Consider the following 27,080-nt stretch of genomic DNA (forward strand, 5'->3'; position numbering starts at 1 on the left):
GTGTAGGAGTGGTTGGTACTTTTGTTTAATAAATGTATGAAAGAGGGGAAGGTACCTAGGGATTGGCGGAGAGCATGTATAGTCCCTTTATATAAAGGGAAAGGGGACAAAAGAGATTGTAAAAATTATAGAGGAATAAGTTTACTGAGTATACCAGGAAAAGTATACGGTAGAGTTATAATTGAAAGAATTAGAGGTAAGACAGAATGTAGAATTGCGGATGAGCAAGGAGGTTTCAGAGTGGGTAGGGGATGTGTAGATCAAGTGTTTACATTGATGCATATATGTGAACAGTATTTAGATAAAGGTAGGGAAGTTTTTATTGCATTTATGGATTTAGAAAAGGCATATGATAGAGTGGATAGAGGAGCAATGTGGCAGATGTTGCAAGTTTATGGAATAGGTGGTAAGTTACTAAATGCTGTAAAGAGCTTTTATGAGGATAGTGAGGCTCAGGATAGGGTATGTAGAAGAGAGGGAGAATACTTCCCGGTAAAAGTAGGTCTTAGACAGGGATGTGTAATGTCACCATGGTTGTTTAATATATTTATAGATGGGGTTGTAAAAGAAGTAAATGCTAGGGTGTTCGGGAGAGGGGTGGGATTAAATTATGGGGAATCAAATTCAAAATGGGAATTGACACAGTTACTTTTTGCTGATGATACTGTGCTTATGGGAGATTCTAAAGAAAAATTGCAAAGGTTAGTGGATGAGTTTGAGAATGTGTGTAAAGGTAGAAAGTTGAAAGTGAACATAGAAAAGAGTAAGGTGATGAGGGTATCAAATGATTTAGATAAAGAAAAATTGGATATCAAATTGGGGAGGAGGAGTATGGAAGAAGTGAATGTTTTCAGATACTTGGGAGTTGACGTGTCGGCGGATGGATTTATGAAGGATGAGGTTAATCATAGAATTGATGAGGGAAAAAAGGTGAGTGGTGCGTTGAGGTATATGTGGAATCAAAAAACGTTATCTATGGAGGCAAAGAAGGGAATGTATGAAAGTATAGTAGTACCAACACTCTTATATGGATGTGAAGCTTGGGTGGTAAATGCAGCAGCGAGGAGACGGTTGGAGGCAGTGGAGATGTCCTGTCTAAGGGCAATGTGTGGTGTAAATATTATGCAGAAAATTCGGAGTGTGGAAATTAGGAGAAGGTGTGGAGTTAATAAAAGCATTAGTCAGAGGGCAGAAGAGGGGTTGTTGAGGTGGTTTGGTCATTTAGAGAGAATGGATCAAAGTAGAATGACATGGAAAGCATATAAATCTATAGGGGAAGGAAAGAGGGGTAGGGGTCGTCCTCGAAAGGGTTGGAAAGAGGGGGTAAAGGTGGTTTTGTGGGTGAGGGGCTTGGACTTCCAGCAAGCGTGCATGAGCGTGTTAGATAGGAGTGAATGGAGACGAATGATACTTGGGACCTGACGATTTGTTGGAGTGTGAGCAGGGTAATATTTAGTGAAGGGATTCAGGGAAACCGGTTATTTTCATATAGTCGGACTTGAGTCCTGGAAATGGGAAGTACAATGCCTGCACTTTAAAGGAGGGGTTTGGGATATTGGCAGTTTGGAGGGATATGTTGTGTATGCTTCTAAACTGTTGTATTCTGAGCACCTCTGCAAAAGCAGTGATAATGTGTGTGTGTGGTGAAAGTGTTGAATGATGATGAAAGTATTTTCTTTTTGGGGATTTTCTTTCTTTTTTTTTTTTGAGTCACCCTGCCTCGGTGGGAGACGACCGACTTGTTGAAAAAAAAAAAAAAATATATATATATATATATATATTTTTTTTCAACAAGTCGGCCATCTCCCATTGAGGCAGGGTGACCCAAAAAGAAAGAAAATCCCCAAAAAGAAAACACTTTCATCATCATTCAACACTTTCACCTCACTCACGCATAATCACTGTTTTTGCAGAGGTGCCCAGAATACAACAGTTTAGAAGTATATAAGTATAAAAATACACAATATATCCCTCCAAACTGCCAATATCCCAAACCCCTCCTTTAGAGTGCAGGCACTGTACTTCCCATTTCCAGGACTCAAGTCCGGTTAATAAAATAACCGGTTTCCCTGAATCCCTTCACTTAATATTACCCTTCTCACACTCCAACAGCTCGTCAGGTCCCAAATACCATTCATCTCCAATCACTCCTAACTAACACACTCACGCACGCTTGCTGGAAGTCCAAACCCCTTGCCCACAACTCCTTTACCCCCTCCCTCCAACCTTTTCAAGGACGACCCCTACCCCGCCTTCCTTCCTCTACAGATTTATACGCTCTCCATGTCATTCTACTTTCACCCATTCTCTCTAAATGACCAAACCACCTCAACAATCCCTCTTCAGTCCTCTGACTAATATTTTTTTAACTCCAAACCTTCTCCTAATTTCCACACTCCGAATTTTCTGCATAAAATTTACACCACACATTGCCCTTAAACAGAACATCTCCACTGCCTCCAACCGTCTCCTCTCTGTAGCATTTACAACCCAAGCTTCACACCCATGTTGGTACCACTATACTTTCATACATTCCCTTCCTTGCCCCCATAGATAATGTTTTTTTTTCTCCGCATATACTGCAACTTTAGGTAATAGGTTGGTAAACAGCAACTGCCCAGGGAGGTACTACCATCCTGCCAAGTGAGTGTAAAACGAAAGCCTGTAGTTGTTTTACATGATGGTAGGATTGCTGGTGTCGTTTTTTCTGTCTCATAAACATGTAAGATTTCAGGTACGTCTTGCTTCTTCTACTTAAACTTAGGTCACACTACACATACATATACAAGCATATATATACACACCCCTTTCGGTTTTCTGCTATTTTCTTTCTAGTTCTTGTTCTTGTTTATTTCCTCTTATCTCCATGGGGAAGTGGAACAGAATTCTTCCTCCGTAAGCCATGCGTGTTGTAAGAGGCAATTAAAATGCTGGGGACAAGAGGCTAGTAACCCCTTCTCTTGTATAAATTACTAAATTTAAAAAGAGAAACTTTTGTTTCTCTTTTTGGGCCACCCTTCCTTGGTGGGATACGGCCGGTTTGTTGAAAAAAAAAATATATACCTCAACGCACCACTCACCTTTTTTCCTTCATCAATTCTATGATTAACCTCATCTTTCATAAATCCATCCACTGACACGTCAACTCCCAAATATACATAAATATTATTTATCTTCACCCTACTTCACTGGTAGATGGCTGATGTGCTAAAAAAAAACGAAGTTTTCCTGTTCATGTATATATATAATATATACACACACACACACATGTATACTGTATTCCTCTTTATAGAAATAATGTTTATTTGTTTGATGACTGGAGGAATGGTGGTTTTCAATCTGAACAAGCTATTTTTTTTTTTTTACACTAATCAATTTTACAGGCTAAAAGCTGTTATCCTACCTCAGCTTATTTCAAAGTCCCAGCACTATCTAAGGTATACTACCCCTAGGATGTGACCCATACCAGCTGCCTAACACCCAGGTACCTACTTACTGCAAGGTGAACAGGTGCAACAGGTGTCAAGAAACATGCCCAATGTTTTCCCCCATACCAGGGATTGAACCCTGGACACTCAGTGTGTGAGCTGAGTGCACTACTAACCAAGGCATGGGACACCCATATTATGCTACCAAACAAAATATGATCTTAACATAATGTCAAGTGACACTTCTTACCAATGATGGGGTCAACTCTCTCCTCTAGGTAAGCTTCAAAAAGTCTGTCCTGCAGCTCTCTGTAGGTGCGGCTTGCTTGTTTAACAGCTTCCTTGACCTGATGAAATTAATATTATTACATTTAGCAGACTATTTTATAATCAAACACATCAAGACTATCTTCAGCATTAGAGAAAATGCACACACTGTCAAATAGACTTAATAATAGGATTACACTGCACTCTGTGAAATGTTCTGCACTGCAAACTAACTCACATGGGATAAAGGATGTATATAATCAAAAGACCATTATTTTTGTTTTATTCACAGAGAAGCACTAAAACTGTAAGGGGTCATACAGAATCTGAGGAATGAGAGGTGATCAGTAGGTTTGATCTAAAGTAGGAAAAGGTAGATCAAACTCGATGGATCAAGAGCCTACCAACACCAATGTATCCCTTTTTCCCCTTGAAGGGAGTCAAAGATTATATCTATAAACCTCTCCTAAATAGTCAGTGTTTTAAAGAAGTTCACCCAGCAGCTGTGTTAATGCCTGTATGTACTCGAACATTATATTCACTGAACTCGTTATATTCATTGTAAAGTCATGGGTAGTATGTAAAACAAATTTCTTGTTTTGCCTGAACAGGTGTCTCCTGCCAAGGTAGGGGTGTCCCAAAGTAGGAAAAACATTCACCATTATTCATTCAAATGTTGTCTTAACAGAAGTGTGCTGATATCACAATTTAGATTCCCCTATAATTGCAACATCCTCACCTTCCCTTCAGACTGCAGGCAGTGCATGAATTTAAAATTATCTTTACATTTTTTAAATGCACCAGCTATCTCCCACTAAGGCACAGTGACTTAAAGATGTAGCAATATATACAGAAGAGGAGGTTACTAGCCCCTTGTTACCAGCATTTTAGTCTCTTACAACACGCATGACTTACAGACGAAGGATTCTTTTCCACTTCCCCATGGAGATGAAAGGAAATGAAGAACAAGAACTATTAAGAAAATTGAAGAAAACTCAGACAAGTGTGTATACATGTATGTGTACATTCATACATGTGTAGTGTGACCAAAGTATAAGCAGAAGTAGCAAGATATACCTGTTATCCTGTGTGAATTATCTTTATGTAGGGAATAAAAAGTCAAAATACTATGGTTGGAACAATTCAACAGAAATTTGCACTTAAGAGAGAACATAACAATGATCCTGGACAGACTGAAACTTCGTAAGATTCCTCTCCTAAGTGAAAATTTTTGGTGAATTATCTTTATGTACTCACCTCATCCTGTGGGTATGAAGCTCTCACCAAGGAATCTGACAGTCTGGGAAGGATGCTGCGGCGCATGAAAGCACAGTTACTGAGTGTAATGAGCAACTGAGCTTCAATCCCTGGAGCATTTTCACTCACATGGCAGTCTCCAAAATCTTCATCTGGGTCACGAAGGCTTAGTTTCTCAAGTGACTGTTTAGATAAGAAACATTTAAACAATCTCCTTTATTAAGACAAACAAAATTTTTTTTTTGTCTTTATTAAGACAAATAATACTATTATTAACCCCTTCTCCTGTATATATTACTGAATGTAAAAGGAGAAACTTTCGTTTTTCCTTTTGGGCCACCCCGCCTCGGTGGGATACGGCCAGTGTGTTGAAAGAAAGAATACTACACAAATAACCCGCACATAAAAGAGAGAAGCTTACGACGACGTTTCGGTCTGACTTGGACCATTTACAAAGTCACACAGTGTGACTTTGTAAATGGTCCAAGTCGGACCGAAACGTCGTCATAAGCTTCTCTCTTTTATGTGCGGGTTATTTGTGTATCGTTCCAGTCACGGTATTGTGCCTTTTTTTGTTAAGAAAGAATACTATTATTTTATGAACAATCCCTTTATTAGAACAAACAATGTTATTTTAATTTTATGAACAACTAACAAATTAAGAACCAAAATAAATAAATATGTTAATGCAATGAATTTTAATAAAAATTAAAAAATTAAGAAATTAATAACCAAAACCAATGAATGTACATGATTTCCTGTACCTAACTTGGAGTAAATTTATGCAGTAATCATGGTATCCCGTCTTTAATCGTTTTTTTCATATAAATTTTTATAGTAGTAGTACCACGTGGTAAAATAATATTTGCTGGGATTTTTAATCCAGAGTAGGGAGGGTTAGTCACCCAGGATAACCCAGTAAAGTAAGTGCATCCTTCAATCTTGTCCCCCAGGATGCCACCCCACAACCATCCACTAACACCCATTACAACAGTTTAGATCTTCTGTCATCATTGTTAGTAAATATTGTCATTGGGTACCATTTTCTATTTGTCCACCAAATTAATTTTTTTGTAATAAAATTACAAACACATTATAAACTAGATGTTTTAGTTCTACTGCATGGCCTTCTAAATATCCATAGCAGTAGTCTTTTTTGTCTAATCTTATTGTTTTTTTCTTGACAAAGAGCTAGTACTAGCTTACATTTTATTAGGCATTTCAGTATATCACTTAAATGTTGGGGGTTAAAATTAACTTCATCTAGCGTATATTCTTTTGAAATTACTTAGGTTCGCAGGGAATGAGCTCTAGTTCTTGGTCAAGCCACTTATTTTTCAGCCACCTGAAGTGAATAAACTCACAAACTATAATGTAGTCACTTACCCTTAATACCATAATCTGTAATAATTTAAAGTTAAGAATTAATCTAAGTCTGCCCGAAATGCCTAGCCATGCTAGGTGTCCTAGTGGCCCCCTCTGTAATTAGTATTTTAAAACATGTAAACCACACAATATCCAAAATCTGTAAACCCTGCATTGTAATCCTTATAGAGAATAAACTTGATTGATTGACTGATTGAAATAAGCTTGTGTTCAATTTTTTGAGCTTTCATGTGGAGTCACTTTTCTCTGTGTCACTGTTCACCTTATTCTGCTTCTTTATCACTCATATGCTTAAGAAACATTCTGATCTTCCTATGGCTCATTTGGGCATGTAATTTCCACACATGCCTTTATGTTTTGGTTATTATTATTTTATTTTATTATCACACTGGCCGATTCCCACCAAGGCAGGGTGGCCCGAAAAAGAAAAACTTTCACCATCATTCACTCCATCACTGTCTTGCCAGAAGGGTGCTTTACACTACAGTTTTTAAACTGCAACATTAACACCCCTCCTTCAGAGTGCAGGCACTGTACTTCCCATCTCCAGGACTCAAGTCCGGCCTGCCGCTTTCCCTGAACCCCTTCATAAATGTTACTTTGCTCACACTCCAACAGCACGTCAAGTATTAAAAACCATTTGTCTCCATTCACTCCTATCAAACACGCTCATGCATGCCTGCTGGAAGTCCAAGCCCCTCGCACACAAAACCTCCTTTACCCCCTCCCTCCAACCTTTCCTAGGCCGACCCCTACCCCGCCTTCCTTCCACTACAGACTGATACACTCTTGAAGTTATTCTGTTTCGCTCCATTCTCTCCACATGTCTGAACCACCTCAACAACCCTTCCTCAGCCCTCTGGACAACAGTTTTGGTAATCCCGCACCTCCTCCTAACTTCCAAACTATGAATTCTCTGCATTATATTCACACCACACATTGCTCTCAGACATGACATCTCCACTGCCTCCAGCCTTCTCCTCGCTGCAACATTCATCACCCATGCTTCACACCCATATAAGAGCGTTGGTAAAACTATACTCTCATACATTCCCCTCTTTGCCTCCAAGGACAAAGTTCTTTGTCTCCACAGACTCCTAAGTGCACCACTCACCCTTTTCCCCTCATCAATTCTATGATTCACCTCATCTTTCATAGACCCATCCGCTGACACGTCCACTCCCAAATATCTGAATACATTCACCTCCTCCATACTCTCTCCCTCCAATCTGATATCCAATCTTTCATCACCTAATCTTTTTGTTATCCTCATTTTTTGGTTATTACTGTATTGAAAATATCCTCATATTTGTTACAGCTCTGGCATATAGTATATTCCTGTGTCTCCAACTACAGTATTTTTGTATGTTTTGATCATACTCATTGTTATTTTTTGTAATTGTGTAAATTATAGCTTTCCAGAAGAAATTTCATTCAATTACAATTTTGCCTAAAATACACACACAATTTGTGCTGTGTTTTCTGTAAGTAAGCTTATTAGTAGTAGTATTAAAAGTAGTTTAATGTATTAAATTTTACAAGGAAAAAAGGAGTAACATGGTGAAATTGTTTCTCAATGACTTACCTGAGCAAAGGCAACAATAACATTGTGAATAAGTGTCAAAATATCTCTTCGCACCGTTGGGTGATCAACAAGAGATGTCTCACGGTGACTAGTGTCTAGCACAGTTTCTCGGACCAACTGTGCACACTCCACAATTACATTTTCACATATGTGCGGCTGAGGGTGAAAGAAGATTAAAAGGTAGATACCTACAAAATTTAATTTACCTTTAAAAAGGAAGGTACAGAATATCCCTAATGTCTTATCTCTCTGAGAATGCCCATATCCTTGAAGAAGTGGCCTTGTGAAAAAGTTGCTCTATACAGTGGACCCCTGGATATCGTAGTCGTCGGATTTCGTAATATTCAGAAATCCTAATGTTTTTTCGTCAAAATATTGGCTCGGTGATTGTCATTTAGCTCGGTAATAGTCATATGTCTCAAATGCATACGAGCAGCCCCACACTCCATTCACAGTCAGTCTGCCATGGTTTATCAGTGAATGACCGTCACCCCATGCATACATATGATACATTTCATAATATTCCATTCTTTTTAGTGCTTGCAACTGCTAAATAAGCCACCATGGGCTCAAAGAAGTTCCTAGTGCCAGCCAGCCCTTTGGTAAAGGGCTGAGAGAGAGGGGAGAATGTGTCTTCTTCAGTGATTCTGCGATATGTACGAAACTAAAGCAGCAGGAGTCGATAAAGGCTATAGCGCCAGCCAGAGATAAAGTGTAGCATTAACAGTGTAGCAAGTAAGTTAAGCGATTAATCAACAGAAAAAGGACAGCACGAAACTGACTCCTCCAATGTTGTTGGAGTTATATAGGGCGACTGACAACACTGCCGTCTCTGCTGCCGCCATCACCACCACTATGTACGGCTTATCTTAGTGGCTCTAATACACCCAACAAACACAACACCACTCATCACATACGTAACGAGATATTTTATTCATTCTAGAGTATATATCATGTTTCTATTTTATTAATAATGTTTATGTCATATTAGATGAATTGTGCTAAATAAATAAGCCAGAGAGTTGATATTAGTGTCATGGATATTAGAGTCAGGACTATCTTGTCCTGACTCCAAGCACACTTCCCTGCAGCCACCACAATTCCTAACATATGCCAGAAACAGACCTCTCTGGAACACTTTTTTAATTGACAAGGGGTCCAGTGACTCTCAAGCTTGTCCTAGTGGCATTAAAAAACAAAGAAGGAAAGTAACCCCGGAAAAGGACTTGGTACCTGAAGTCTTTATGGAAGGGGGTTCCCCTTCCAAACAGTAATTTCTCCATCCTCTCCCCTCCTCCCATCTTCAACACACTAAGAAGAGTCTTCAATAAAGGTAAGTGTCATGTTATTATTGTTTTATTCTTCATGTCTCATTTTTTTTTGTGTAGTTAAATGTATATTTCATGTAAAAAATTATTTTTTTTAATACTTTTGTGTGTCTGGAATGGATTATTTGGATTTACATTATTCCTCATGGGGGAAAAATGAATTCGGAAATTGTCAAATTCGGCTTGAGTCACACTCTCTGGAACGGATTAATTACAATATTCGGGGGCCCACTGTAATTGAAAAGTGCCACATTAGCAGAGTGCTCTAATGCAAGCACTGTATTAATGAGGTATGCCTGTATATCATCACAATTGTCATTGTGGAGCTGAAATATTTTACCTGCTGACAAATGTCAATTTTAAGAGAGAATTGTTATCAACAATCACTGGGTAAGGAGAACAAACTCACCAACTGAGTGCATCCACCATTTTCATCATCTACTTCCAGCTGCCACTTTTCACGTGTATGTAGATTTCTCAGGTGTTCCACTGTTTGTTGAAACAATGAGGTCAAGCAGTGAACTCTGAAACATTACCAATTTAATCTATATAAAGAATAGGCATAAGGGGTATAAAATAAAAAGTTTTAAAAATAACAATCAGTTTGTGTGCTATTTAAATGTGTCCAAACTGCTAGTGAGTCTTTGATACATAATGCATCTATACAGGTACATTAATTATTTTTTTTATTAATACATAAGCCATTTCCCACCAAGGCAGGATGACCTGAATAAGAAGAAACACTTTCATCATCATTCACTCCATCACTGTCTTGCCAGAGGCATGCCAACACTACAGCTCAAAAAACTGTAACATATCTCCACCCCACATTAATATTTGTTCAATAAGTTCTGTAAAGGCTTTGTGCTTAAACTTTAACCCTTTGACTGTTTTGGTCGTATATATACGTCTTACGAGCCAGTGTTTCAGATGTATATACATGTATACTCAATAATTCTAGCGGCTTCAAATCAAGCGGAAGAAAGCTGGTAGGCCCACATGTGAGAGAATGGCTCTGTGTGGTCAGTGTGCACCACATAAAAAAAATCCTGCAGCACACAGTGCGTAATGAGAAAAAAAAACTGATCGTTTTTTTTGGATTAAAACGCCGACTTTGAGGTGTATTTTCGTATAGCATTTATCGATGTATTTGCGTTTTCATGGTCTTAGGTGATAAAATGGAAAACATATTACAGAAATAGAGATGATTTTTATTACTTTGACGATGAAAACGACCTTGAAACTGAGCTCAAAGTAGCGGAAATGTTCGATTTTTACCAATGTTCAGGAGTAAACAAATCACACCACACGTCCAATACACGTCAACTGGGGAGTCTAATATTCTTTCACTAGTGCACTGATATTATTTATACCATTTTTACAATAATGCAGTAGTCTGCATAACAGTAAATTTTGTATTTTTTTGTATGAATAAAAAATCAAAATAGAAAGCAATAATAATAAAAGAGGGACATAGAGATGTGACTAATGAACAGAGGATATGTTATTTTAGTGCCAAGAATGTCTACCTTGTTTATTCTGGACCTTATTTTGAAATTGGCATCTTTTTTAGTTTGCATGAAATTGGCCAAATTGCCAATTTCTGACCACAATATTAGGTAGTCCAAATTGGTAAATGGGAGGTTTCTTGTACTCAGCTGATAGATAAAATGGAGTTCTAAAGAAATAGCTATGAGTTTGGTCAACTGGAACAATGGAATTGGCTAAAAATAGGGCTCAAATTCGGCAAAATTGCCGATACGCATATGTCGCTGAGACCGCTAACTTCGCGGGAGCATAATTCCATGAGTTGTCGACCAAATTTCGAACTTTTGGTGTCATTACCATCGGGAAAAGATTCTCTATCATTTCATAAGAAAAAATAATTTTTTTTTTTTTTCAAAAATTTAGCGACATAGAATGACAGTTTCAGAAAGGGGCCTGAAACAGTCAAAGGGTTAAAAAACAATTAACATAAGAGGTTGGAAAATATCTAAACTATACCAGCAAGAAAAGAAAATCTTCTGAGTGCTTTTGTGTATGTAAATGCATGTGTATGTAAATGCGGCCCAGAGCTGAGCCGCACAAGAAGGAAAACTCTTGAAACACATCAAGGGTATAAACCTGTGACTGATTTCAAGAGCTCTTATTACCCTTGTAACCAAGCCTAGGACCAGGATTTTCTGTTAATTGCCTGTTCAACCAAACTTTTGCTGTTGGCAGTCTGCTGAACCACATAGCAATCATAGTCTGGTTGATGTTGCACTTCACACATATAGTGGACCAGTTACCTTTTGAAGACTTCAATATATGTTCCAGTAATAGTTTTGATATATACTGGTAGCAAGTTGAATAGCTTTGACACATTATTCCCTTATTGTTGATACAGTGTTCTCTTATTGTGCCAATGGCATCCTTGCACTTCACTGGGTTAGTTTCACACTTCTCCCTATCTTTGTTATTCCAATACACATACATTATTATGTAAGTGAATACATTAGGAACAAGGCCCCCAAGTATCTTTGATATATTTATCACAGTCCACTGTCAGTGCTTTACTGGCTCAGTTCAGAGAGTAAACAATCTCTGTATCTTTTCCAGCTGTGATACCTCTCCTACCTTGAACGGATCCATTGACAACAAAACATTCTAAACAAGAATTCACAAGTTATTTAAGAAGTGTAACCATTGGTATTATTTAGCAATTCCAGCAGAGCTACAAGAAATAACATATGCATAACACTAGAAATAAAGCTTTCTTTTATATTCTGTGTGTACTACTCAACTACAGTAAACATCCCATGAAATTCAAAGAACCCAAAAATTTGTAACCTCCCAATAGCTTCAAAATAGTAAAACTCTTGAACAATGTAATATTTAATAGGTACATAATGAAAGTGATTATTCGTGTTGAAGGACGAGGGCCAAACATCCATGTCTTACTGAACCCCTAATAACCTGCTCTCACTTTGCAGGACCCACCAAGTCTGCTACTTTCCATGGACATACATGAGGATATGGAGGGGTGAGGATATCTACAGTTATAAACTGTAGTATCAGCATGCCTCTGACAAGACAGTCATGGAGTGAGTGATGGTGGAAAGTGTTTCTTCTTTTTTGGGTCACCTTATCTCAGTGGGAAACAGTGTAAAAACAAGACAAAAATAAAGAAATTTGTTATGATGATGCAAAACAGGACTGTGCCTTGGGGTACTTGAGGTACTTTGCTAAGGCTAGATTTTACTTTAACTACTTCACTGGATCTTCCTGCTTTAAATCCACGTTGACAGAAAAATTAGAAGTACAGTATGCCATTTTACCACTCTTTCAAAGACTTATATGCTGTAATGATACTGTTACCTGTAATTATTTTATAATGTATTAATGTTAGTGTTACCTGTATTTTTTTTTTTTAACAAACCAGCCATATCCTACCAAGGCAGGGTGTCCTAAAAAGAAAAGCAAAAGTTTTTCTCTTTAAATTTAGTAATGTATACAGGAGAAAGGGTTAAATTGTTTTATAATGTAATTACAGTATTTTATTATATGTAATATTACTGTTACCTGCTCTACTGCATCCACAAATAAGTAATTATTAAATAGACAATTATAGGAGGCCTTCATTCTGCAAAATAATAAAAGCAAAAGGGCAAAGCAAAAGTACCGTAATTAAGACTACGATTGAACATAAACCACAGAACGTATGGGGTTTGAACCTATGGCAACTGAGTCCTAACCCTTCAGGCCATGGTTTCAAATCCTACCTGTTCCTTGGTTTGTTTGCAACTGTGTTATTATGATCTTGCGAGTTATGGCTGAACATACCTTAAATCAAAGATTAGCTCCTTGACAACATCAAGAGCATCATTGGGAAGATCTAGCGTTAGTAAAGTATTGTAACATCCCCTAACATGGCGTAGAACCTGCGTTTAAAAAATAAGAACACATTTCAAACTGACAACTTTGAAAACTCAACAAATTTCAAATATGCAATAATGGCAAACGAGAAATACAATATGAAAAATAACCATTCCCCTGAATGAATCTACCTGGCCTCCTCATTTCTGCAACAATCCAAGCTTTTGATGTGTTGATTGCAACACAAAAGGGGCTAGAGTTATCATTCAACTCCCCCTGTGGTTATTTTGCATAAATTTCAAAATAAAAAATATAAATTATTTCACATGTATAATGGGTTACTACTTTTCAAGCCATAATTGACACATTTTACAGCTAATTTGAGGAGAAAACTTCAATATTTTGATCAGTCCTTGACCATTATCAAGCCTAGTGATAATGGTTTAGGAGAGAACAAATCAACTAAAAATTTCCTCCAAAATACATTAACTGAATTCTTCCACTAATAATATTAAGACAAGATTTTGTTGGGATTTTTAACTCTGGCGGTTAGCCACCCAAGATAACCCAGGAAAGGCAGTGCATCATTGAGGGACTGTCTTATTTCCATGGGGGTCTTCAATCTTGTCCTCCAGGATGCCACCCACACCAGTCAACTAGCACTCAGGTACCTACTTGCTAGGTGAACATGGACAACAGGTGTAAGGAAACACACCCAATGTTTCCACCCTTGCCGAGGATCAAACCACGGACACTCAGCATGTGAAGTGTGGCTTTTACTTCTCATTTATGATACATCACTTCTATTTAAGGATAAGCAATTTAACAAAACCATCCCACAGTGTAACAAAGAACTTTTAACTATTAGTTTTTGTACTTCAGCTGAAATAACTCCTTTTTGAATATGTCCTTAATGTTTTATTAACCCTGGCAGCTCCTCATTAGGTGGGGTGTACACAAGGAAGCCTTGCAGTACACTGTGTGAAACACAGTGTACTGCAATATGGTGGTTGCAAAACATCAATTGGATCCTAATTGGCCTGTTTGTAAGTGCAGAAGTTTGTAACTTGAAGCATTTGTCAGTTGGGAACCTCCTGAATAATTATACATTACTCTTCCATGCCTTCCCACATCACTAATCTCATGTAATTTTCTTCTGTAAAACTGCCTTGCATTGAGCTTTCTATTCTGTTTACTCAAGTTATATTGCATCTAAACACTTACCCATAGTTCATCCCTTCACAAATACTGCCAATATTTTATATTCCTTTAGGTAGTAGGTTGGTAGACAGCAACCGCCCAGGGAGGTACTACCGTCCTGCCAAGTGAGTGTAAAACGAAAGCCTGTAATTGTTTTACATGATGGTAGGACTGCTGGTGTCTTTTGTCTGTCTCATAAACATGCAAGATTTCAGGTACGTTTTGCCACTTCTACTTACACTTAGGTCACACTACACATACATGTACAAGCATATATATACACACCCCTCTGGGTTTTCTGCTATTTTCTTTCTAGTTCTTGTTCTTCTTTATTTCCTCTTATCTCCATGGGGAAGTGGAACAGAATTCTTCCTCCATAAGCCATGCGTGTTGTAAGAGGCGACTAAAATGCCAGGAGCAAGGGGCTAGTAACCCCTTCTCCTGTATAAATTACTAAAATTGAAAAGAGAAGCTTTTGTTTGTCTTTTTGGGCCACCCCGCCTTGGTGGGATACGGCCGGTTTGTTGAAAGAAGATGATTTTATATTCCTACATGTACTGTGTTTGTTCTCATAAGACAAGCAAAATTTAAAATTGTACCATTTAACTTCACAAAATCATCACTGTACTTTACGTTTAATTTGATCTTTTTTTTATACTGCATATTAAATATGAGTGTCATTCACCACATTTTTTTCAATGAACTGGCCATATCCCACTGAGGCAGGGTGACCTAGGAGAAAAATGAAAGTTTTTCTTTTTAAATTTAGTAATATATATAGGAGAAGTGGGTTACTTGCCCCTTGCTCCAGGTATTTTAGTCACCTCTTACTACATGCATGACTAATAGAGGCAGAATTCTTATTCCATTTCCTCTTGGAGTTCATCACATTTTTATCAAGAGAGAAAATAAAAAAGACTGGTCAAGTGCAACCATGTCTTTCTATTCAATTCCAGCTTGGCTCTCTACCAAGCCCTCTCGTTTCCCTCTCTCGCTCTTCCAGTTACATACACATTAAATCCCTTCCGAGACTAATCTTGCTCTATTCTTATCCAATTTTAAATTTACTATTTCATACACACCTGAGGTAGCCATGAAGTAATTTGATCCAAGGAAACTTCTGGCCAAACATGATACTTTCTAAAGTTCTGTCCATCTGGGTGTAGAGAAAGTGGCATAATTGCTCCTCTCATCACACCACTAAATACGTCCAGCAGCTCAAGAATCATATCCTGAAAAGGTATAAATTCTATAATCACATTATTATTAGTATTTTCTGGTACACTGGCTATCTCCCACCAAGGTAGGGTGACCTGAAAAGGAGAAACACTTTCACCATCATTCACTCTCACTGTCTTGCCAGAGACATGCAGATACTAGTTCAGATGCCCCACCAAACGGCAAATATCCCCACCCCTCCTTCAGAGTTCAGGCACTCTACTATCATTCAATGCCCAGTTGCTCTTCATTAGCCAGAGTAAAATATGACCACAATAACTGTTGGTCCTTGTGTGGATGTTTGGAAATCTTCTCAATAAATATCAGCTAGTGACCAATCATGCATTTAAGAAATTTATACAGTTCATTGCAAAAGTTATTTTACCATACTAACACTGTTGTTCTCCTTCTTAGAAAAATTTATATACATATTTTATTGCATCCACAGGAAAGGCAGAATAGAATGAAAAATTTATGTGGTTTGTCCCATAGTTATGAAATGACTGTTACCCAGAAAACTTACATTACATCACTTTTTAAGAAAGTGAATGAAAACCGAGTACAGTGATATGTAACATTTTCGCCAACAATTTCAACACTGGTAAGACTCCAACAGCACACCCACTAAAAACTTGTGTCCATTCACTTGCACATTCACACAAGTCTGTTGGATGCTCAAGCCACTAAAACTTAAGCGTTCAAAATAAAAATATGTACAGTGGTTCCTTGAGTTACGATATTAATCCGTTCCAGAAAACGCATTGTACCTCCAAACCATTGTAACACCAACCCCAAAATACATAGTTTATGGTAATTCATTCCAAGACCCCTTGAAGGGACACAATAACTGTAAAACTATGTACTGTATCTTATATTGTCAGATACAATTTGCAGGTACTGTCTCCCTTCATCTATTTTTCTCTTGATAAATGAGACATGTGCAACATTTGAGTATCTTCATTCTGGAAATGTTTCACAGACTGGTGGCTTCTTCAGTCCAATGCAAAGATGGAAGACGAGGAGGAATTTGAGGTAATCACTCCCTCAGCTTGAAGTCAATGTGTTCAGTCCATCAAGATTAATGAACTGAAGAAGCCACTGGCTGGCAAAAATGTTTCCAGAACAGAGATAACCAAATCCTGCACAAGTATCTCATTTATCAACTTCTTAGTTTTCTAAAACATTTATTTACTTGTCTCTTATTCACAATTACAACAGTTAGTCTTTCCATCTTTCCAATTTATTTTTTTCAACAAACCGGCCGTATCCCACCAAGGCCCAAAAAGAAAAACAAAAGTTTCTCTTTTCAAATTTAGTAATTTATACAGAAGAAGGGGTTACTAGCCCCTTGCTCCCGGCATTTTAGTCACCTCTTACAACATGCATGGCTTACGGAGGAAGAATTCTGTTCCACTTCCCCATGGAAATAAGAGGAAATAAACAAGAACAAGAACTAGAAAGAAAATAGCAGAAAACCCAGAGGGGTGTGTATATATATACTTGTACATGTATGTGTAGTGTGACCTAAGTGTAAGTAGAAGTAGCAAGACATACCTGAAATCTTGCATGTTTATGAGACAGAAAAAAGGACACCAGCAATTCTACCATCATGTAAAACAATTACAGGCTTTCGTTTTACACTCACTTGGCAGGACGGTAGTACCTCCCTGGGCGGTTGCTGTCTACCAACCTACTACCTATATTCCACACTAATATTCTTTAATATTCCTTTTTGCTAGATAACAGTAGAGACAGTTGTTTGTGGAAAGCCCTACTCAGGTACCAATGCACTAATTTCTTGCTTAATCTTCAGAGTAATGGCCTGTTTACTGTACACTTTAGGGGCCATGGTGACTTACTAATGCAAAAGATGGTGTACATGTAATAAATGCAGTTAAATAATCCAGAATTTGTGCAAAAACACCCATAATAGCTACAAACCAAAAAGTAAAGAAACTATAGTACAAACTCTGCTACTGGCCGAGATACTACCACAGACATTCAACGCAGTTGCTGATTGGTTGATTTCCCCATAATGCAACCCAGAACAGTCGTACAATTACACTCGTAATATATCTCTCATTTTTTAATCCCTATTCCAAAGTTCCTCTATGAGGGCAAATCCTAACTCCAAATTATCATAACCCCAGCCCATCATAACTCCAAGAACCACTGTATACAAACCTTGCACCTGGGATGTTTAAAGTGGTCCACTTGAGCTGTGGGAGGCAGCAGCTCCCCACCAAAGTATGCCTGACTAAGCTTCCACATGTCTGGAAAGTTGGTAGACAATACCTCACATATTTCTTCCACCATAAGAACACGGACTGGAGCAGTGGCCTGTCAACAAAGATTGACATTTTTATTCAAATTCAATGTGTGTTTATTAATATACATATTTTTAAAATACATTTATATAGTGTTCTAAAGTAAACTATGATCTACAGTGTAATATATATAAATATTGAAGTTTTCTTTTACTCCAAGGGAAAAAGAAAGAGAATCCTTCCTCCATAAGCCATGTGTGTTGTAAGAGGCAACTAATATGCCAGGACTCACAAAATCGTAATGACACGATTGCAAACAAACCATACCACGGGCAGGGTTAGAACCCCCGATCAGAGAGTCTCAAAACTCCAGACCGTCGCGTTAGCCACTGGGCCAGCTAGCCACAATAAGATTCATCCAACTAGATATATTTCTACACCATAAGAAGGTTAGCATAGGCACCACTGTTTACCTGGAGTTTACCTGGAGAGAGTTCCGGGGGTCAATGCCCCCGCGGCCCGGTCTGTGACCAGGCCACTGTGAACACAAATGCAAATTTTTACAGACGAATCTCCAGCTAGCATGGCCGTGATGAACTCTAGCTCAAGTCCCCTCAAAACCATCAACATGACTCATGAAATCGTAATGACATGACTGCAAACAAACCCTACCACGGGCGGGGTTAGAACACGCTAGCTGGCTCAGTGGCTAACGCGATGATCTGGAGTTTTGAGACTCTCTGATCGCGGGTTCTAACTCTGCTTGTGGTATGGTTTGTTTGCAATCGTGTCATTGCAATTTCGTGAGTCATGTTGATGGCTTTGAGGGGACTTGAGCTAGAGTTCGTCACGGCCATGCTAGCTGGAGATTCGTCTGTAAAAACTTGCATTTGTGGTCACAGCGGTGCCTATGCTAACCTTCCTATGGTGTAGAAATATACCTAGTTGGACGAATCTTATTTTGGCTAGCTGGCCCAGTGGCTAACGCAAAGGTCTGGAGTTTTGAGACTCTCAGATCGCAGGTTCTAACCCCACCTGTGGTATGGTTTGGTTAGTAACCCTTTCTCCTGTATAAATTACTAAATGTAAAAAGAAGAAAAACTTTATAGTTTTCTTTTTTTGAGGCACTGGCTGTCTCCCACCAAGGCAGGGTGACCCAAAAAAGAAGACACAAAAGTTTTTCTTTTTACATTTAGTAATTTTGTAGGTAGTAGGTTGGTAGACAGCAACCACCCAGGGAGGTACAGTGGTCCCTCGTTGTTCGTAATTAATCCGTTCCTGGAGCCGTTACTATAAACGAAATTTACGATTTACGAATCAATTTTCCCCATAAGAAATAATGTAAATACAATTAATCCATTCCTGACACCCAAAAGTATTAAAACAAAAAAATTTTTAACATGAAATATACATGTAGTACATAAACAATATAATGGGAAATGATGAATGAAACATTAACAGCATAACTTTTACCTTTATTGGAGATTCTTCTTAGTGTATTGGAGACTGGAGGAGGAGAGAGAGCGGATTGTTTATAGTTTGGAAGGGGAATCCCCTTCCATCAACACCTCAGGTACCATTTGCTTTTCTGGGGTTGCTTCTCTTCTCTGTTTCTTAATGCCACTAGAACCACCTTGAGAGTCACTGGAGTCCTGTCTCACAAAATAACTGTGGAGAGAACTCTGTTTCTGGCATCTCTTTAACACTTCCCTAAAATGGCCCAAGACTTTGTCACTGTACATGTTGCCAACCTGGCTTGCAACAACCTTGTTAGGGTGATGTTTCTCCATAAAGCTTTCCATCTTACCCCACATAGTAAAAATCTCTTTAATTTCTGAAGAAGGCACCTTCTTCCATCTCTCTTCCTCCTCCTCTGCAGCAAGATTCTGAGCTGCGATGTGTTGCTCTTCCTGCTGAAGCTCTTGCAGCTCCTCAGTGGTGAGCTCTTCATTGTGGTCTTCCACCAATTCTTCCACATGCTCCAAACTCACATCCAACCCCATGGAACTCCCCAGTACCACAATTGATTTTACAACAGACATAGGCTCATTAGGGTCAGTCCCAAATCCTTCAAAATCCCTCTTGTCGACACAATCTGGCCACAGTTTTCTCCAGGCAGAGTTCAAAGTCCTGGTAGTCACTCCCTCCCAAGCCATACCTATAAGGGTTATGCAGTGGAGGATGCTGAAGTGTTCTCTCCAAAATTCCCTTAGGGTCAAGTGAGTGTCTGTGGTCACAGTCAAGCACCTGTGAAACATTGCTTTTGTGTCGAGTTTTTTAAAGTTTGCAATAACCTGCTGGTCCATGGGTTGGAGGAGAGGAGTGGTATTCGGAGGCAAGAACTTTACTGTGATGAACCCAAACTCCTCGAAAATTAGGTCATCCAAGTTTGGAGGATGAGCAGGTGCAATGTCCATTACTAGCACGCACTTGAGATCCAATTTCTTTTCCAGGAGATACTCCTTCACACTAGGGCCAAACACTTCATTGAACAACTCGATGAAAATTTCCCTCGTGACCCATGCCTTACTATTAGATTTCCAAAACACACACAATTTACTCTTCATAACATTGTTTTTCCTGAACACTCTGGGATTTTCAGAATGGTACACTAGTAATGGCTTCACTTTGAAATCCCCACTAGCATTAGCACAGAACATTAGCATCAGCCTGTCTTTCATAGGCTTGTGTCCTGGCATTGCCTTTTCCTCTTGTGTAATGAAGGTCCTCTTTGGCATTTTCTTCCAAAAGAGGCCTGTTTCATCACAATTGAACACTTGTTCAGGTTTCAGTCCTTCACTGTTTATGTACTCCTGGAATTCATGCACATATTTTTCAGCCGCCTTGTGGTCCGAACTGGCAGCCTCACCATGCCTTACCACACTGTGTATGCCAGTACGGTTCTTAAATCTCTCAAACCAGCCTTTGCTGGCCTTAAATTCACTCACTTCACCACTATTTGCAGGCAATTTCTTTACCAAATCTTCATGCAACTGCCTAGCTTTTTCACAAATAAATGAAGTCATAAGAGTATCTCCTGCTAATTGTTTCTCATTTATCCACAGCAATAATTACTTCTCAACCTCTTCCAGTACTGGTGATCTCATTTTTGTCAGCATAGTTACTCCCTTTGCAACAACAGCATCCTTTATTTCATTTTTCTTGGCCACTATGGAACATAAGGTTGTGTAGGGTTTCTTATACATCCTGGACAGTTCGGCCGCACTTGTACCACTTTCATATTGTTCAATGATGGTTTTCTTAAATTCAATCGTATTTCTCACCTTCTTTACCACAGGCTTGGCACTAGGAGCTTTCTTTGGAGCCATGGTAGCTTATTTAGTACTTGCAAGCACTAAAATAAATGGAATATTATGAAATATTTCGCTGGAGCACGTTAGGGGACCTTCACTCACTGGTAAACAATGCCAGACTGGCTGCCTCCCTGGCTCACGCCATGCATACGCGTCCCGGACGAACTACGACTCACGAGTCAACCTATGAAAAGCGAGTCCATGTTTATACGAAAATACCCCTATGATTGGCGAATTTTACGATTGCCGGGAACTACGAAAAGCGGGGGACCACTGTACTACCGTCCTGCAAACTGAGTGTAAAACGAAAGCCTGTGATTGTTTTACATGATGGTAGGATTGCTGGAGTCCTTTTTTCTGTCTCATAAACATGCAAGATTTCAGGTATGTCTTGCTACTTCTACTTGCACTTAGGTCACACTACATATACGTGTCTCTTTCTTTCTTTCAACACACTGGCCGTATCCCACCAAGGCAGGGTGACCCAAAAAGAAAAACGAAAGTTTCTCTTTTAAATTTAGTAATTTATACGGGAGAAGGGGTTACTAGCCCCTTGCTCCCGGCATTTTAGTCGCCTCTTACAACACGCATGGCTTACAGAGGAAGAATTCTGTTCCACTTCCCCAGGAGATAAGATGAAATAAACAAGAACAAGAACTAGAAAGAAAATAGAAGAATATCCAGAGGGGTGTGTGTATATATATGCTTGAACATGTATGTGTAGTGTGACCTAAGTGCAAGTAGAAGTAACAAGACATACCTGTAATCTTGCATGTTTATGAGACAGACAAAAGACACCAGCAGTCCTACCATCATGTAAAACAATTACAGGTTTTCATTTTACACTTACTTGGCAGGACGGTAGTACCTCCCTGGGCGGTTGCTGTTTACCAACCTACTACCTAGGACACATACATGTACAAGCATATATATATATACACACACACCCCTCTGGGTTTTCTGCTATTTTCTTTCTAGTTCTTGTTCTTGTTTATTTCATCTTATCTCCTGGGGAAGTGGAACAGAATTCTTCCTACGTAAGTCATGCGTGTTGTAAGAGGCGACTAAAATGCCGGGAGCAAGGGGCTAGTAACCCCTTCTCCTGTATAAATTACTAAATTTAAAAAGAGAAACTTTTATTTTTCTTTTTCGGCCACCCTGCCTCGGTGGGATATGGCCGGTTTTGTTGAAAGTAAGTTTTAGTAATTTGGATAGAAGGGATTACTAGTTCCTTGCTCCCAGTATTTTGGTCACCTCTTAAGTATGCACGGCTTACAAATGAAGGAATCTTCTCCATTTCCCCATGGAGCAAATAAATATATGTACATGTATATATATATATTTTTGAAGCAACCACCCAGGGAGGTACTACCGTCCTGCCAAGTGAGTGTAAAACGAAAGCCTGTAATTGTTTTACATGATGGTAGGATTGCTGGTGTCCATTTTTCTGTCTCAAAAGCATGAAAGATTTCAGGTACGTCTTGCTACTTCTACTTACACTTAGGTCACACTACACATACATGTACAAGCATATATATACACATCCCTCTGGGTTTTCTAATATTTTCTTACTAGTTCTTGTTCTTGTTTATTTCCTCTTACCTCTGTGGGGAAGTGGAACAGAATTCTTCCTCCATAAGCCATGCGTGTTTTAAGAGGCGGCTAAAATGCCAGGAGCACGGGGCTAGTAACCCCTTCTGTATATATTACTAAATTTGAAAAGAGAAACTTTAGTTTCTTCTTTTGGGCCACCCCACCTCGGTGGGATACAGCCGGTGTGTTGAAAGAAAGAAAGATATATTTTTGAAGGTGAAAGTGTATAAACTAAGGGAGGAGAAAGTTTAGGTGAGATATAAGCAACTATTGGCAGAAAGGTGGGCTAGTGCAAATATGAGTAGTGGGGGGGGGGGGTCGAAGAGGGTTGGAATAGTTTTAAAAATGCAGTATTAGAATGTGAGGCAGAAGTTTGTGTTATAGGTGGGTGGGGTACAGGAGGAAAGAGGAAAGAAGAAATCACAAAAGCTCTTGGAATTTAATTATTTTTTCACTGTGGTTATTCTGCATGAGTATTCAGTGTACATAAGAATTTGAGAGTGAGTACCTGCCACTCTCCAACTGATGACATCATTATCTTATTATACTTCGCTGCTGGTGTAGCGTGTCTGGGTCCACCTGTCCCTCCTGTATTGGTCTTGCCTCCCCCAGAGCCGAGGTCGTGGTCTGCCATTTCCCGATTGAGATGAGCATCACGGACAGACATGAGGAGATGAAGGATGTATTCGTGTTGTGCAGAGAGGCACTGCCAAGCAGGATCACCAGGAGTCTCCAAATGATGAAGATTTCTGCAAATGAACAATAACTAAAGAATAAAATGTCACAATACCATGGTTGGAACAATTTACCAAAACAAACAATTAGGTGAGGAACCTCATGACAATGCTTGGGTCCATCCTGGACCATTGTTAAGTCAATGGTCTAGGATGGACCAAAATTTTGTCTCAACGTTCGTCACATAATTGTGGATTTTTGATGAAAAAATTGTCTTAAACTACAGAAATGCATTCAAGAAGAGGCCCTAACCAGTAAGGGTCAGGCACCACTTCAGAAATGGAAGAGTAATCAGGTTTAATCAAAGGAAAGGGAGGGTAGCTCCAACTCCTTGGATCAAGGCACTCCACCCCCCCTTGAAGGGACACAATAATTGTAAAACTATGAGCTTCTGCTAATTTTTTTTTTTTTTTTCAACAAGTCGGCTATCTCCCACCAAGGCAGGGTGACCCAAAAAAGAAAGAAAATCCCCAAAAAGAAAATGCTTTCATTATCATTCAACACTTTTACCACATTCACACATAATCACTGTTTTTGCAGAGGTGCTCAGAATACAACAGTTTAGAAGCATATACGTATAAAGATACACAACATATCCCTCCAAACTGCCAATATCCCAAACTCCTCCTTTAAAGTGCAGGCATTGTACTTCCCATTTCCAGGACTCAAGTCCGACTATATGAAAATAACCGGTTTCCCTGAATCCCTTCACTAAATATTACCCTGCTCACACTCCAACAGATCGTCAGGTCCCAAGTACCATTCGTCTCCATTCACTCCTATCTAACACGCTCATGCACGCTTGCTGGAAGTCCAAGCCCCTTGCCCACAAAACCTCCTTTACCCCCTCTCTCCAACCCTTTCGAGGATGACCCCTACCTCGCCTTCCTTCCCCTATAGATTTATATGCTTTCCATGTCATTCTACTTTGATCCATTCTCTCTAAATGACCAAACCACCTCAACAACCCCTCTTCTGCCCTCTGACTAATACTTTTATTAACTCCACACCTTTTCCTAATTTCCACACTCCGAATTTTCTGCATAATATTTACACCACACATTGCCCTTAGACAGGACATCTCCACTGCCTCCAACTGTCTCCTCGCTGCTGCATTTACCACCCAAGCTTCACACCCATATAAGAGTGTTGGTACTACTATACTTTCATACATTCACTTCTTTGCCTCCATAGATAATGTTTTTTGACTCCACATATACCTCAATGCACCACTCACCTTTTTTCCCTATCAATTCTACGATTAACCTCATCCTTCATAAATCCATCCGCCGACACGTCAACTCCCAAGTATCTGAAAACATTCATTTCTTCCATACTCCTCCTCCCCAATTTGATATCAAATTTTTCCTTATCTAAATCATTTGATACCCTCATCACCTTACTCTTTTCTATGTTCACTTTCAACTTTCTACCTTTACACACATTCCCAAACTCATCCACTAACCTTTGCAATTTTTCTTTAGAATCTCCCATAAGCACAGTATCATCAGCAAAAAGTAACTGTGTTAATTCCCATTTTGAATTTGATTCCCCATAATTTAATCCCACCCCTTCCCCGAACACCCTAGCATTTACTTCTTTTACAACCCCATCTATAAATATATTAAACAACCATGGTGACATTACACATCCCTGTCTATGACCTACTTTTACCGGGAAGTAGTCTCCCTCTCTTCTACACACCCTAACCTGAGCCTCACTATCCTCATAAAAACTCTTTACAGCATTTAGTAACTTACCACCTATTCCATATACTTGCAACATCTGCCACATTGCTCCCCTATCCACTCTATCATATGCCTTTTCTAAATCCATAAATGCAATAAAAACTTCCCTACCTTTATCTAAATACTGTTCACATATATGCTTCAATGTAAACACTTGATCTACACATTCCCTACCCACTCTGAAACCTCCTTGCTCATCCGCAATCCTACATTCTGTCTTACCTCTAATTCTTTCAATTATAACCCTACCGTACACTTTTCCTGGTATACTCAATAATCTTATTCCTCTATAATTTTTACAATCTCTTTTGTCCCCTTTCCCTTTATATAAAGGGACTATACATGCTCTCCGCCAATCCCTAGGTACCTTCCCCTCTTTCATACATTTATTAAACAAAAGTATCAACCACTCCAACACTATATTCCCCCCTGCTTTTAACATTTCTGTCATGATCCCATCAGTTCCAGCTGCTTTACCCCCTTTCATTGTATGTAATGCCTCGCATACCTCCCCCACACTTACATTCTGCTCTTCTTCACTCCTAAAAGATGGTATACCTCCCTGACCAGTGCATGAAATTACCGCCTCCCTTTCTTCCTCAACATTTAAAAGTTCCTCAAAATATTCTCGCCATCTACCTAATACCTCTCTCTCCCCATCTACTAACTCCCCTACTCTGTTTTTAACTGACAAATCCATACTTTCCCTAGGCTTTCTTAACTTGTTTAACTCCAAAATTTTTTCTTATTTTCATTAAAATTTCTTGACAGTGCCTCTCCCACTCTATCATCTGCTCTCCTTTTGCACTCTCTCACCACTCTCGTCACCTTTCTTTTACTCTCCATATACTCTGCCTTTCTTATAACACTTCTGCTTTGTAAAAACCTCTCATAAGCTAACTTTTTCTCTTTTATCACACCCTTTACTTCATCATTCCACCAATCACTCCTCTTTCCACCTGCCCCCATCCTCCAATAACCACAAACTTCTGCCCCACATTCTAATACTGCATTTTTAAAACTATTCCAACCCTCTTCAACCCCCCCACTACTCATATTTTGCACTAGCCCACCTTTCTGCCAACATTCGCTTATATCTCCCCCGAACTTCCTCCTCCCTTAGTTTATACACTTTCACCTCCCTCTTACTTGTTGTTGCCACCTTCCTCTTTTCCCATCTACCTCTTACTCTAACTGTAGCTACAACTAAATAATGATCCAATATATCAGTTGCCCCTCTATAAACATGTACATCCTGGAGCCTACCCATCAACCTTTTATCCACCAATACATAATCTAACAAACTACTTTCATTACGTGCTACATCATACCTTGTATATTTATTTATCCTCTTTTTCATAAAATACATATTACTTATTACCAAATCTCTCTCTACACATAGCTCAATTAAAGGCTCCCCATTTACATTTACCCGTGGCACCCCAAATTTACCTACTACTCCCTCCATAACATTTTTACCCACTTTAGCATTGAAATCCCCAACCACCATTACTCTCACACTTGATTCAAAGCTCCCCATGCATTCACTCAACATTTCCCAGAATCTCTCTCTCTCCTCTACACTTCTCTCTTCTCCAGGTGCATACACGCTTACTATAACCCACTTTTCACATCCAATCTTTATTTTACTCCACATAATCCTTGAATTTATACATTTGTAGTCCCTCTTTTCCTGCCATAGCTTATCCTTCAACATTATTGCTACTCCTTCTTTAGCTCTAACTCTATTTGAAACCCCTGACCTAATCCCATTTATTCCTCTCCATTGAAGCTCTCCCACCCCCTTCCGCTTCGTTTCACTTAAAGCCAGGACATTCAGCTTCTTCTCGTTCATAACATCCACAATCATCTCTTTCTTATTATTTGCACAACATC

General features: G+C 39.0%; 1 protein-coding gene across 5 annotated transcripts in view; it reads right to left on the minus strand.

The window, feature by feature from the left end:
• The window catches only part of Sec5 (secretory 5), an 86,630-nt gene that overhangs the window by 24,605 nt on the left and 34,945 nt on the right, over positions 1–27,080 (minus strand). For all 5 annotated transcript variants that reach the window (XM_070103739.1, XM_070103742.1, XM_070103740.1 and 2 more), the window contains exons 9-16: positions 23,210–23,450; positions 17,712–17,867; positions 15,392–15,541; positions 13,077–13,174; positions 9,661–9,775; positions 7,924–8,079; positions 4,953–5,135; positions 3,679–3,775 (exon numbers count right to left, since the gene is read on the minus strand). In XM_070103739.1, coding sequence (XP_069959840.1) covers positions 3,679–3,775; positions 4,953–5,135; positions 7,924–8,079; positions 9,661–9,775; positions 13,077–13,174; positions 15,392–15,541; positions 17,712–17,867; positions 23,210–23,450 — 1,196 coding nt within the window. The remainder of the gene's footprint in view (positions 1–3,678; positions 3,776–4,952; positions 5,136–7,923; positions 8,080–9,660; positions 9,776–13,076; positions 13,175–15,391; positions 15,542–17,711; positions 17,868–23,209; positions 23,451–27,080) is intronic.

Source organism: Cherax quadricarinatus, chromosome 87 (assembly GCF_038502225.1).
Source record: "Cherax quadricarinatus isolate ZL_2023a chromosome 87, ASM3850222v1, whole genome shotgun sequence".
NCBI lineage: Eukaryota > Metazoa > Arthropoda > Malacostraca > Decapoda > Parastacidae > Cherax > Cherax quadricarinatus.